We start from the raw sequence: 14,532 nt of genomic DNA on the forward strand, positions 1-14,532 counted from the left end.
CCAAACTCTTGGCCCATGATTTTTCAACCCTAAATTTCTCACCTCACCAGAGCCTGAGGGCATTTGTACCTGTCTGTGTCATCAACACCTAACAAAGTCCCCACTATACAGTAATCAACGATTTTAAGTGAAGGATCAATAAGGAAACATACTTCCTGCTAAAGTTCTTCTTTTTGTTTGGACATATTTTAAAATGTAAAGTAGTGCCATTAGGGGCGTTCAGTCTCCACATTCACTTAGCTGCTCGTGCTGGGCTTTCAGTCAGCATAAAAGGGGTACAATGCCAACTTCTAGGAACTTAAACTCCAAGGTATAGCAATTAATTCCTTAAGGACTTCCCTGCTTTAATCTTCGTCAAGTAGATATATCCAGTGTTTACTCTGGGAAGTTACAATCAGGTCTTTGGTCTTCTCCTTAAATCTTTGAGGAAATTATCAGTTAGGGGAAAAAATGCATCCAAGTTATATAAGCAGTTGATGGGCAAAAGCAGTGGGCATCAGCCACCTCGGTCATCCCATTTCACATGCTACACAGTTCTCTTTAGCTCTATCCCTTTCCCTTCCTTTTATTAGAAATATGGTGAGAAAAATATGCATGAAAAATTTTAGGAAAAAGGATCCTAGGAATTCTGTGTCACTTGCCTGTTCATTTTGGCCTTCCCCAGATAGGACTGGTTCTTAATAACGAGCAAACTGCATTGAGAAACAATGGGTAGGATTCTGGCCCCGTGCCTTCTCCGTGTGCTTTATAAAAAAATCATCTTTACCATTTCCACTATGGAAAAATACACTTTTAATGCAGGAAAATTTCAAAATACAAGAAGTTTAAATTTTAAAATCTTCGTCTAATTTCCACCACTAGAAAGGAAGAGCCTTTGATGCTTTAGTGTGTTTATTTCTAGTTTTGCAGAGACTGGCTCACTTCACATAGTTCACAATTTCTCCTTGCCCTTTTCCTGGCAGCATTAGCATGGGTATTTTCCGGTGTTATTACAAATTCTGTAAGTGATGTTAATATTCCTACTCTCTTTTAAGAGACTGTATCACATGAAGGCAAGGTGGCTCAACACATCGGGGCACTTGTCATGCCAGCCTGGGAACACAAGTTCAATCCCCGGAGCCTCTGGAAAGTTTGAAAGAGAACACCTACAATATAAGTGCCCTCTGGCTTTTGTGCATGTACACTCTCTTCCACAGACACCATATACTAATGCCCATACGTAACAAAGGAACAAAATTTAAAAGACAGACTGTTATTTTCTCAGCCTTGCACATGTGGACAAATATTTATGCCATTTCTCATTTTTTTAACAAAAGAAAATAAGGCAGAAATAGACGTATCTGTGCTTTATCCTTAATCTTTTACTTCTAATCACTTAAGATAAATTTCCTCAAATTGAATTAATGGATCAAACATATTTAAGATATATATATATATATGGCTACAATGTTTCTCTATTCATCTTAATGCCATCTTATTTTACTTTTATGTACATTCTATAGCCACACTTTTTCAAAATACATTTGTGCTTTAATTTGTGCTTCTTTGTAGCTATCATGAATATTTCAGTATTCAACATTTTAATTTTTAGTGTACTATTTCCTATTATAAATGCATTGCCTATTTTTATTTTTTCCCAGTTATATTTGAGTCTTTGTATTATTCCTATCCATTTATATGAGTTTCTTTACATATTAAAACATAGGTCTTCTGTAATGTTTCAAATGAATATGCATTCAGCTTATTGTTGCATTTAAAATTAAAAGACTCTGTGTTTCTGTATATAAAACAATTATTTATAATTATTTCTACATCATATTTACTTTAAGGATCCTTCACTACTGCTTTCAGTCATTACAACTTTACATCTGAGTTTTTAAATTTCCCTTTCACCTTGGTGTCTGGCCATTGGTCATCGTCAGGAAGTGCAGGTAATAACATGCTTTATACTGAATGTTTTCTAAAACTTGCCCTATTTGCATCTTCAAGCCATATATTGTATATTGTCTCTGGTTTAACAATGTTGAAATCCACACACTGAGAGGCTGGGTAACTTGTCCAGAGCTATCCAGCAACAAGTGATGAAACTGGAATTAGACCTTCCTTAGCCCACTTCATTCTAAGCCCCATCCAAACTTACTCCTTTGCTCTACCAGTGTAGAAGGAACAACAGGTTGCATTCCTGTCCCCTGGCTCCTAGCTGCCTGGCTAGCTTATGCCCTGAAATAACAACACACAAACTGTATTCATATAAACACTGCCTGGCCCATTATATCTAGCTTCTTCTGGCTAACTCTCATTTCTTGCTTTAACCCATATCTAATAATCTGTGTACACCACGAGGTGGTGTCTTACCAGGAAGATTCTAGTGTACGTCCATCTTGGGCTGGAGCTTCATCGCATCTGACCCAGAGAGGAGAGGCATGGCGATTGCCTCACTTCCTCCCAGCATTCTGTTCTGTCTACTCCACCCACCTAAGACCTGGACTATCAAATGGACCGAGGCAGTTTCTTTATTAACCAATGAAAGTATCTCCTCCATCATTTCCCCTTTTTCTGTTTAAACAAAAAAAAGCTTTAACTTTAACACAGCGAAATTACATATAACTAAACAGTTATCAAGTAACAATTACAGTTACAATATTTATGTCTATTTTATCTTTTATCATAACAAAGGAAAACAACTATAACTATCTATCTATTCTTCAACTCCATCAAAGACTCCAGAAGGATATAATATTACCTAAGTAAATGAGAAGTAAGCAACTTACAAAACTCTAGAAATCACAGAGACATCTCGCTTCCTGGACAGTCACCCAAAGTTCCTCTGTACCGTTGGGGCATCCATCTTCGGCCTACAGGCCCATAGTTTCCAGCAGACATTTCCATGAAGCAGGAAATTTCAAAGGCAGTTCAGTCACTATCTGCTGTGTCCTGCAGAATGTCTCACAGACTCTATGAATCAAGAACACCGAAAGATCATCTCACCTTTAGGCAAGTTCAGCAGTCCTCTCTCTGAGGGTTCTCTGTGTCCAGTTTATACAACAGTCCAGGCCTGTGGCTTCTCTGTGTCCAGTTTATGTAACAGTCCAGGCAAGAGCGGTTTTCTTGCCCAAATGGCTATCAAACTCCATAAGGAGCCTCTTCAATGCCCATCTTTTTCTTGAAGTAGCTGGTGCTGCCAGGAGCAGACGTGTCTCATTGTCATGAAAAGCCCTAAGTTATTAAAACATTAAATGTCATATTCTGTAGTCTTTGAAAGATATGAAGAATGTCTATCTAAAATATATCTATGCACATCTAGAAAATCTAACCAACAAGACTACAAGCTTGATTATTATTAATGATTACCCATTAACAACCTATATACATTACATTTTTAAATGAACTACACAATCACAATACCTTAATCAATATCAGAAATACATAAACATATAACAAAATTGACCTTAAATCTCTATCAATAAAGCAAAAATCTATACCAATGCAAATTATTCATACCTATATCGTATCCCCCTTTAAATGTAAAAGAACATTTATAAACAGTATTTGGGAATATGGATGTAGTTATTTCTCTCCAAACTGCTTCATGCTGAATGGGGGCGCTGTTAATCTTTCATGGTGTAACCTGTGTGCCAGGTTCATCTCATTCAGCAGTTGAATGAAGTAATTTTTTGAAGGTGTTCACAGCAACCTTTCAGGAAGGCATGGTTTATCATACCATATTGGGATAGAAGCAATCCACAGGGTCTCATCCTCTGTGAAAACAAAAGAAGAAACTCCTTTCCAAAGCATCATGTCCTTGGATCCAAATTTTAAAGTCAAGGTATTTTCAAAATATCTATCTTGGATTAGTTCAGCAGCATTTATAAACAAATATCTTTTAGCAGCTGTTGCTCCTTCCTCAGCATTCAAACAAGTCAAAGAGACCATAATAGCATACAGTATCAAGATTCTCTGTGTGTTTTCCATCTTTGTGCGGCTTTATTTTAATCTATATTTCATTTATTTTTACTTTTATTTTTTGAGACAGGTTTTCTGTATATCTTTGTCCTGGAATAACTCTGTAGACCAGGCTGTCCTTAAACTCTCAGAGATCTGTCTGTCTCTGCCTTCCAGGCATTGGGATTAAAGGCGTGTGCTACCACACCTTGAAGTCACAGAGGTCAATCTACCTCTACCTCCCAAGCGTTAGGATTAAAGGTGTGTACTACCACACCCAACTACTCTCTTTCTTCCTTTTTTTTTGTTTTTTACTTTAAGAACTTTAACTTTTAGCCGGCATATATTTTTAACACACTGTAAATCATTTAAAGTTTTTTTTTTTGTTTTTGAATCTCTCTTTACTGTATCTCACTCTCTTTTTCTGACCACATGAGCCTTTAAATTACTGAGCAATATGGGTAGGATTAAAGCCGTGGCTTTGGCGGCTGGATCCAGGCCATTCCTTAGCTTTCCAGCCTCATGGCAGAGGTACTGCTGGAGCCATTTTTATTGCCACAATTCTGTGGCATTTCAAGGTCCCTGCCAGCAAGCAAGCTGCAGCACTGCACTCAGAAACCACACTCAAACACTCTGTAGTCAGATTGCCTTCCTGAAAGAGTCAGAGTTTGCCCTGGCAGACCAGACCAGAACGCCAGCATTTTAAAACAGCACAACTTTTTTCCTGCTACGGCTGAAAACAAACAAGCATGCAGTCAGCTTTTATCAACACCATTTAAGTGTTTTGTGGCAGGACTTCTTAAAAGAGTTGCAGGGTTTTGTAGCTAAAGCTGAGTCAGGAAGCCTCTCTTAGATGAGAGCGCTTGCTTTCCTCTAGCAAGCAGAGCAGACCCGAGAAATTGCTGCTACCAAGAAAACATGCTTTACTCTATTCTTTCCCAAGCTTTCTCAGGCTTTCTGTGGTTTCAGTTATCTACGTCTGGGTGCCATTTGTAGAAGGAACAGTGGGTTGCATTCCTGCCAGCTGGCTCCTGGCTGCCTGGCTAGCTTATGCCCCGAAATAACAACACACAAACTGTATTCATATAAACACTGCCTGGCCCATTATATCTAGCCTCTTCTGGCTAACTATCATATCTTGCTTTAACCCATATCTAATAATCTGTGTAGCACCACGAAGTGGTGTCTTACAAGGAAGATTTTAGTGTACGTCCATCTTGGGCTGGAGCTTCATCGCATCTGACCCAGAGAGGAGAGGCATGGCGATTGCCTCACTTCCTCCCAGCATTCTGTTATGTCTACTCCACCCACCTAAGGGCTGGCCTATCAAATAGGCCAAGGCAATTTCTTTATTAACCAATGAAACTAACTCTTCCATCATACTAGTCTCTTAAAAGTCTTATAGTAGGTACAGAAGACAGTGCCTTCCTCAGGGGGATGATTTCGTAGGGGAGTTTGAAAGATAATACTAGAGGATCTTCGAGGAGATGTTTGGTGACAGAAACTTCACAAAGCTAAAGCTAATGCAGGCAGCTAACCTACTAGACCAGCTTCAGTAAGCTGTTGCTAACACTGTGCCCTCAGCACATGGTATTTTAATAAGATATGTAATCTTTATGTGAGCCACAAATAACAAAAAACCCCATCCTCAGATAAAATTCTGGTATTTACCAAATTAAAAGCAAAGCTAACTAGGAGTGGATGAAGGGTGGAAATCATCTCTGCCTAGAATATTTTACAAACCTCTCAACTTTAAATTAAGTTACTTTACAATATCACCGTCTTACTTGAGTTGTGAGTGCTGCTTTATAGGCTCAATGAGAGCAAGACCACCTCTTTGGAAATTACCAAATTTAAAAGTTTAGTTTTTTTTTTTTAACTAAAAAAAAATCAAAATTTATTTGTTTGTTTGTGAGCATGCATAGAGAGGTCAGAGAACAGCCTGCAGGAGTTGTCCTCTTCTACCCTGTGTGTTCTGGGAATTCCACTCACATTGTCAGCCAGGTGGGAAGTGCCTTTGCCCAATGAGAAATCTTGCCCAGCCAAGAGTTTGGATTTTTCTGTAAAGCAAAGGACATGGTCAACAAGAAAAAATGACAGCCCACAGAGTGGAAGAAGATCTTCACTAACCCCACATCAGACAGAGGTCTGATCTCCAAAATATACAAAGAACTCAAGAAATTGGACACCAAAAGATCACATAATCCAATAAAAAAAATGAAGTATAGACCTAGCCAGAAAACTCTCAACAGATGAATCTAAAATAGCTAAAAGACACTTAAGGAAATGTTCAACATCCTTAGTCATCAGAGATATGCAAATCAAAACAACTCTGAGATTTCATCTTATACTTGTAAGAATGGACAAAATCAAAAACACTGATGACAACTTATGCTGGAGAGGTTGTGGGGAAAAAGGGAACACTTCATTCATTGTTGGTGGGAATTCAAGCTGGTGCAACTACTTTGGATGTCAGTGTGGCGATTTCTCAGAAAATTAGGAAACGTTCTTCCTCAAGACCCAGTAATACCACTTTTGGGTATATATCCAAAGGATGCTCAATTGTGTCACAAGGACATGTGCTCAACTATGTTCATAGCAGCTTTGTTTGCCATAGCCAGCACCTGGAAACAACCTAAATGCCCCTCGATTGAAGAATGGATAAGAAAAATGTGATACATTTACACAATGGAGTACTACACAGCAGAAAAAAAATGACAGCTTGAATTTTGCAGGAAAATGGATGGAGCTAGAAAACATTATTTTGAGTGAGGTAAGCCAGACACAGAAATACAATTATCACATGTACTCACTCATAGATGGTTTTTAAACATAAAGCAAAGAAAGCCAACCTACAAACCACAATCCCAGAGAACTTAGAACAACAATGCAGACACTATGAGAGACTTACATAGATCTAATCTACATGGGAAATAGAAAGTAGAAAAAGACAAGATCTTCTGAGTAAATTGGGAGCATGGGGACCTTGGGGGAAGATTGAAGAGGGGAGGGGAGAAGCAGGGAGGGGAGCAGAGAAAAATGTAGAGCTCAGTATATATCAATAAAAACAAGAGTTTGAATTTTTCTAATGCAGGATTTTAAAAAGCAATCTGGTGATAATGTGAGTTAGGATATAGTCATTCAATGTCCTTGTCACTTAGAGAGTTGTATGTCTTTCACACATAAAAGTCAGTTACACATAAATGGGTGGACACTGTAATATTGTGGATCCTTTATTGTTAGCACAAGTGAATCATCTGCTTTGCCCTGGGATCCTGTTATAGTCTTTTACTCTCAAGTCAAGTAAGTTCAACAAGGTGAACTTTGCTCCTCTTTCAGGATATATTAAATTTGAACTCAAAGTAGAAATATAAGAGCTACGAGAAGAGGAAATTAATTCTTATAAAAATCAAGGAAAGAGACACAATTTACAAGAGGGTTATGAGAAGTACTTGAATAATTAGAAATCTTAGGAGAACACATGTCAGTTTTACATCGCTGTCATGAAATATCTCAGAGAAACATTCAAAGCAGAAAGGATTTATTTTGATTCATGATTTTCAAGACGTCAGTCCACAGGCCAGGCTGAAGAGCATCATGGCTGGGATTATGTGGTACAGCACAGTGTTCACATCATGGCCCTCAGGAAACAAAGGGAGGCAATGAAGGGAGACTAGGAAAAACATAATTATGAGGATAGACCACCTTCCTGGAAGTAAGTTCCACCTTCTAAATTTCAGTGAAACCCCAATAGCCCAGCAGAGTAGTAATTCACCACTGGATCAACTCACTCATTAGGTCAGAGCTCCATGGCCCAACCACTCCCCAAAGCCCAGCCTCTAAATCCTACTGCATTGGGTCCAAGTCTTCACCACAGGGAGATTCACATGTAGGAAAAGCAAGTCCCCTGAGAGGTACAGTGCACTGGCTGAAATAAGAATGAGCGTGGATGTGTTGGGGGAGATGGTCTAAGGAGGTGAGGCAGAAGAGTAGAGAGACAACTGTGCTACCGTCCTTAAAACCTAATAAATTCTTAGATGGGATGTAAGAGGCCGTTATAGCATTTCCAAAGCCGAGTCCTAAGGTGAAAAGTTTCATGAGATTCAAACTGGTAGGGTAAAAATGTACTACAGTCATGTTCTAGAGTGTAGGGTGGCTAACGTGAGGTGTGGGGTGGTACGTGCCTGTACGCCAAGCATTCCAGTGACTCAAACTGGGATACTGGAAGTTCAAAGCCAATTTGGAAATCTATATTGAGACAAAAAATAAGGAGGGAAAGAAAAAAAGAGGATAGTTGTCCCAGCACCTTCAAGCCCTGTGTCTGATGCTTTTTGACAAATGCTGTAGACCTGCCCACCCCGCACCGGGAACTGAGAACAGCAGGAATAATAACTCCTTCGGTTCGTGTGAGGATTAAATGAGTTTATCCTGTTGATGTGCTTGGTGCAGTTTCTCCTATGTACTAAAGAAATGTTAGTTTCCGTTGTCCCTTCAAGTGTGTACAGGACAAATATAGGAGAGATGCAGCCTCTAGAAACAGCAAAAGCACCAGCAAGACTGGGAATGCTTGGGATGGATGTGAGGATTTACATACGTTTGCCCCAGGTAGACTACAGGTGCTGTACATGAGAACAGCCAATTAGAAAAGAGAAAAACAACCACCCCCCACCCCTCCCACCCCCGCCTAAAACAAACAAACCAAAACCAAGACGAACAAAACAACTAGTGAACTAACTGTTACAAGGTCTATAACAATATTAGTATTTTTTTTTTAAAATCAGTTACATGTACCTTCCCAAAAGAGTCAAAGCAAGGACGTTTTTGGGTAAAAAGTGAAAAAAAATGGCTTTGAAATGAAAGACCCTACAGACCCCCTCCTCAGAACCCACAGCTAGCAGGCTCCCCGGGAGAACGTCCTGTTTGCTTGAAAGATTCTCAAGATCAGCAGCTAGCCTGCTCTCATGAGAGGAAAACAGGATATCTATAAGATAGGACATCTACAAACCAAGATGGCTGCAAAGTAGGATATCTGTAAGATAAGAGCAGGATGTCTGCTGCCAGACATCCATGCTGGGAGAGGAAAACCATTCATGCCCCCCGCCTCATTCCGATAACCAAGCTTCTGCTTCTGTAAATTGCTTTTTGCTGCCCTCTTTCCTATAAAAAGTCCTCCTCCCAGTCTGCAGGCGCGCAAGTCCTCCGAAAGACTTTGCCGCCCGCAGGTACCTGTGTCTACTTAATAAACCTCTTGCAGTTTGCATCCGACTCGTGGTCTCGGCCTGGTCTGTGGGTCCGGGGTCTCCACCTGAGGGAAGGTCCCTACCGGGGGTCTTTCAGAAATATATTAAAGAAAGAAGTAACACTTTCACACTCTGCAGAAACAACTGCAGCGTTTTCTTTTTCTCAATGGTTGCAGCAAGTCCAGAGGCAAGGGTACAAGTTAGATAATGAAAGTTAGAGCTTACAAAACAACCCTTTCCTTATGTTTTACAAAAGAATGAAACAGAGGATTTAAAACTGCTCTGTGAATTTGAATTAGGAAGATTGCTTTTACTTCTGGTCACTTTGAAAAAATCTCAGAACGAATATAAAAGGTAAACAGAGAGAAATAGTGACTAAAGTAATGTGTTAAAATTATGTTTAGTAATCCAATTGAACTGTAAGAATTTCAAATGCCCTGGAGGAACATGAACATTGATTTGATAGCTAAAAGCTCAAAATTTCACATAATTTCAAATACCATTGCTACACCGAAATGACCCATTTATGTGCTGGAAATCTTCCTCTTTGTTTCTGGTTGGTTTTGTTTTTTGATAAAAGATAAACAGGTATACCTGAGAAACTATGAAATACACTAAAGAACATCTTCCGCACAGGGATTCTTTTTAAGGAAGGGAAATTTTAGTGACTGGGCCGGGTCTGCATTGTTTAATTGACTATCGGATGTTATGCATAGAATGTGTCCTTTAAGTGCAGAGAGCCAAGTGCAGATCTGTACACAACTAACTCCATATATGGGTGCGTGTGTGCACACGTAGAGAAGCGACTCCTATAAGTGTGTCTCTGATGATTCCTGAGATATGAGTTTGTCAACTCGACCTTTGTGAGGGGAGCCCAGGCTGCGCATTTCGTCTAGAAATCCAACCTGTTTCGCAATTTCTCCTGCAATTATCCTTGAGTCAAGCTGGGCAGGGAGCTAGTTAACCTCCTGGTCATGCTCGCTGACTGGGCGGGACTGTGTCTGGGCGTAGCTTGAGCACAGCAAATGTACTCTCCTGTCCTCAGAAAGCCCGAGCACACTCAAGCAGCGGTTTCCAGGAGCCGCTGTCCCCATCTTCCCAGGCTCCACTACACTCAGGGTCGCATCTTCCAAATTCCACGTCTTGGCGGACTTTGCGAAGGAAAGCGGAGGTAGAGACTCGAGAGGTAGGCAGTTCCCAGAAAGGGTTCCTTGCTCTGGATGCCTGAGCCTGGTCCGGGGGGCATGGGCTTCGAAAGTTTGTTGGGAACAAGTGACCACATCTCCAAGTCGTTCCGGAAGCCCCCAAGCTGTGTTTCGGCGCCAGCCCAGGGCGGTGGATCCTGCTGCCCGGCTCCAAGCCGCGGGCGGGTGGAGGAGTGGAGTGCACTAGGGCCGAGGGGGACCCGGCAGGAGGGGCGGCAGGATTCAGAGTCCGTGTGGTCCACGTGAGTTCCCCCGGATCCGGGGCTGAGTTACTCCAGACCCAGACCAGGAACATCAGGGCGGGGCTCCTCCTCACCGCTGGACTCCACGGGGCAGTGAGGTCAGCCTAGGCTCTGGGCCCCCGCGGACATTTGTATTTAGCTGCTGAACTGTGGTTTCTCCCCAGGTTGTGATGGAGCTTGAAGAGGACCTGAACGGAAGAGCAGACAAGAAGTCGAAGATGGGCAAAAAGAGGTAGCCGGATTGTTTCATTTTCATACTTAACATGTCTTGTACATTTGAGCAATTAGTTTGTAGCCTCCGGGACTGCCCTAAATGATTAGTGGTTGTTATTTCAACCTTCATAAACACAAACCAGTCCCTGGAAGGAACTCCTCAGCTTCGTGTGTGACGAAGGAGGCTCCTGTTCAGCCTCCAGGCCGGCCACCGCTCACACCCTTTTAGTTTTATAACCTCAGCTTTATGAGCACTGTTGATCGCTTGTGCACCTGTGCCATATGCTGCTTGGGTCTCCGCCGTAGTCCATTATTTTGCTTCTGATAAAGAAACTCTGTAGAAATCACCTGTTTGTGGCAAAAGAAAGAGAGGCAAACGTTACATTTTGTTTAGCTCCCAATAGCTGTTTTTATATAAAGTGGTTGTATTACCACAGAAAGAAAGAAGCTATGTCTTGCATTCAGAATTCTCCGAAGGCTGATTAACTGATTAGAACTTCAAGGATGGGGAGAGGTAGGAATGTTGCTGGTCTAGAACCTGCTCACAAATTATCCTAGGCAGTCTTCAGCCCCTATAGTACCCTCATTGTCAGCCTGTCTAGCATTCCCACAACTATGTCTCAGGCCAAGCAGATCCCAAGCATCCCTTAACACACACCTTAGAATGTCATCAGATACCCTCTGAGACCGAGAACTGGCTGCCTGATGAACCCACCAAACACACTGAAGTGTGCTGGTTATGACTCTTCCTTTTCAGCCCATCAGAAGGGAGATCAGAAACAAGCTCTCCTAGTGACATATCTGGTTTGTGAATACCATTACTCAGCACTCACCTCCATCTGGGCTCAGTCTGAAGCACATACAACCACAGTACAGCTGTCCCTTAAGAAAAACCAGTGTCACAACAAAGGGGGATTCTATTTAAGAGAATCTAAAGAAACGTGACCAGCAAATGTGTTGTGAGTGCTAAGTTGGAGTTCAGTGAAGACAGAGAGCACACTCGGGAACTTTGTGGGTTGGATTCAAAGTCATCTCAGCATTGAGGGGAAGTTTCTCAGATATGATAATGATAGTGGAATGTCTGAATATTCCACTAATATTTCTATTATTTTCAGTGTAATAGTTTTGCAGAGTCTTAACAGTTTATAACATATAAACTTTGTATGGATAAATAGTCGAATATTAGCAATTTATGAATCTAGGTCAATTCTATACTAACCTTGACAGTTTTGTTGACAGAAAATGGAGAACTAATAATAGTACTACCTGGATTATATGCATTTACATACATTCTTCACAAATAGTTATTTGTTGCTTTTTGTTTGTTTCACAGTATTGTTCAAAACCAAGGCCCTGCGCACTCTATACAAGCGCTCTAAAACAATGGCTGATACCTCTGTAAAGACTGTGCTGATGGGGGTGGGGAATAGTCTAGGGCTGAGAACTGCTGTAAAAGTACATCTTCAAACCATACAATATCCTAAAAGTCTGAGAAGTATCTTTCAGTGTGAAGCTCAGCCCTGTAACTCGGAAGTTTAAATCTTGGGCTTTGTTCCCACTGTGGGATTTCATTCTTCTCGTCCCTGAGAGAAACAGTTTGCCTTCCTCAGAACTGTTTACACATTGTGTGGGGGATGCTTACTCAGTGCCTGGGATATTAGTATAACATCCCCAAATAGCGTCGATTTCAGAGAACGGGAGCATAGAAGGCATAGAACTAAAACTGGGCTGTTTATGGTTATTGTTCTCGTCTCTTTCTGGGTTCCGGGATACTGAATATGCCTGTACAGAGAATGGGGTGAAATCAAACATGAAGATGTTTATGTGTAGTCCGTCCATTGTCCATCTAACTCAAACCAAATGCAAATGACCTCTGACCTTTTCCTTTAGAAAGATTTTTTTTTTTTTTTTTTTTTTTTAGCACTGGGATGATAGTTCCGTCTGTAAAATGCTTGCCATACAAGTGTAAGGACTCAAGTTCTAGCTACAAAAACCCACATTAAAAAAAGCTAGGCGTGTCATCTGTGCCTGGGATCCCAAGATTGAGGACCAACAGTCTAAGCAAATTAAGTTGATTACTGTTGATTAGTCTAAGATCCAAATTCAGTGAGTGTCTGAAAAATAAAGTGGAGAGCGATTGCGAAAGGTACTGAGTTTTTCTTTTGAACACTCTTTTGTCAAACGAAGGGAGAAGACAAATTTACTTTTTGAACTTAAAAATGCATGTAAAAGTAAGGCTTTCCATTCTAACAGTGTTTCTACACAGAAATAATGAAACTGTATGGTGAGTTTACTTTTCATCCTAGGTGGCAGTTACGTGTACTGAAAATGAGTTAGGGAGTCATCTGAATCTGGGTTCAAATGTGAGTTGAACCTTTATGTCTGAGGACAGCTTTCTGCCTGTTTACAGAGCATTGTTTCTAGACTCCATTTCTTCCCATAATGGGTCACTTAGTGCTGCACATTACCCTTTCACAATCAGATTTCCTCTGAGGCTGATTTAATTATTCTGTTTCTTAGGCTAGTGTGCTCAGCATCTGATCATCACTTTGCTCTATTAGGAAAGAATAATATTCAATTGATAGATAGGATGCCTGGTGCTACAATTACTCAGGTGACAATCAAGGCAATCAATACAAAAAGCATGAAGAATTTTGTAATTGGAATAAAAAAGCAAAAAATTACTGTTAGTGTGTGTTTTTCTCATTGTAAAAAGTGTGTGTGTGTGTGTGTGTGTGTATACACATCATGGAAAATTAATAAATATCTAAGGTACAATGATCCCAATTTTCACCAGAAACCACACTGGTTTTTAAGATATATGCAAACATATTTACACTTAAACCTCATGTCATACTATTAAGTTTTATTGACTAATATAGACATGAATTTTGTCTTGTCGTTTAGCAAAATCTCTGTAAATTGATTTACTAATTTAAGGTTTGGCATAATTTTTAAAGTTCTTTGTAATTATTATTCTGTATTTTCAGTAAAAAGGAGAAGAAAGAAAAGAAACCAGTGGTCAGTGTGTTTACAATGGTGAGTTTTGAATTTCTTACTACAATACTTTCAAATTTATCTCCTCCTTCTGTCCCCTAGAAAAGAAATAATTCATCTGTTTAGGATTTCCTTGGAGACAGTAGTATGGGGAGGTAAAGCTAGAGTGGAGTTCTCCTGTTTTCAAAGGAAGGCTGTTTATAATTTGACATCTGGATTGTGACTTCGTAGGCTCCCCTTGTTGCTTAGCAGACACACCTACTTGCCTCAGCTTCAGTATTATGAGTTACGCCTCTGTGATCTATGGCCTCTATAGACATCTTTCCTTGTCATGATCTCTGCCATCTGAAAATGGGAGATGGCTACATTGCGTGACATTTTTAATGCTCCTTATACCCTGGCAGGGTCAAAGTCCCAAATAGTTCCAATAATAAAAAGTAGCAATGGCTTATTTATTATGATGATTTGGCATATACCATTATTCTTCTGTGCTGAATGGCTGAAAAATATAAAACTTGAAAGAATTTCATAACTATTTAGTTTTTCTGGTTGCATGCTAGTTGTTTGGAAGCCTTTAAAAAGCTCATATGACAGGAATTTTATTTTATCTCTATTTCCTGGATCACTTCCTTTTTTCTAAGGTTCCATGCAAACTTACCTGAACTGTTCCAGGCCTCGGAGCCTGGGAGAGTG

General features: G+C 40.3%; 1 protein-coding gene across 2 annotated transcripts in view; it reads left to right on the plus strand.

The window, feature by feature from the left end:
- Abcb1 (ATP binding cassette subfamily B member 1) overlaps positions 1-14,532 on the plus strand; it is a 164,083-nt gene that overhangs the window by 70,998 nt on the left and 78,553 nt on the right. The window contains exons 1-3 of one of the 2 annotated variants that reach the window (XM_057758773.1): positions 10,246-10,368; positions 10,794-10,861; positions 13,833-13,881. In XM_057758773.1, the coding sequence (XP_057614756.1) occupies positions 10,800-10,861; positions 13,833-13,881 (111 nt within the window). In that variant the 5' untranslated portion in view covers positions 10,246-10,368; positions 10,794-10,799. Of the gene's footprint in view, positions 1-10,245; positions 10,369-10,793; positions 10,862-13,832; positions 13,882-14,532 lie in introns of those variants that run through there. The other variant, XM_057758772.1, reaches the window with a different exon arrangement.

This window comes from Chionomys nivalis, chromosome 26 (genome assembly GCF_950005125.1).
Source record: "Chionomys nivalis chromosome 26, mChiNiv1.1, whole genome shotgun sequence".
Classification (NCBI taxonomy): Eukaryota; Metazoa; Chordata; class Mammalia; order Rodentia; family Cricetidae; genus Chionomys; species Chionomys nivalis.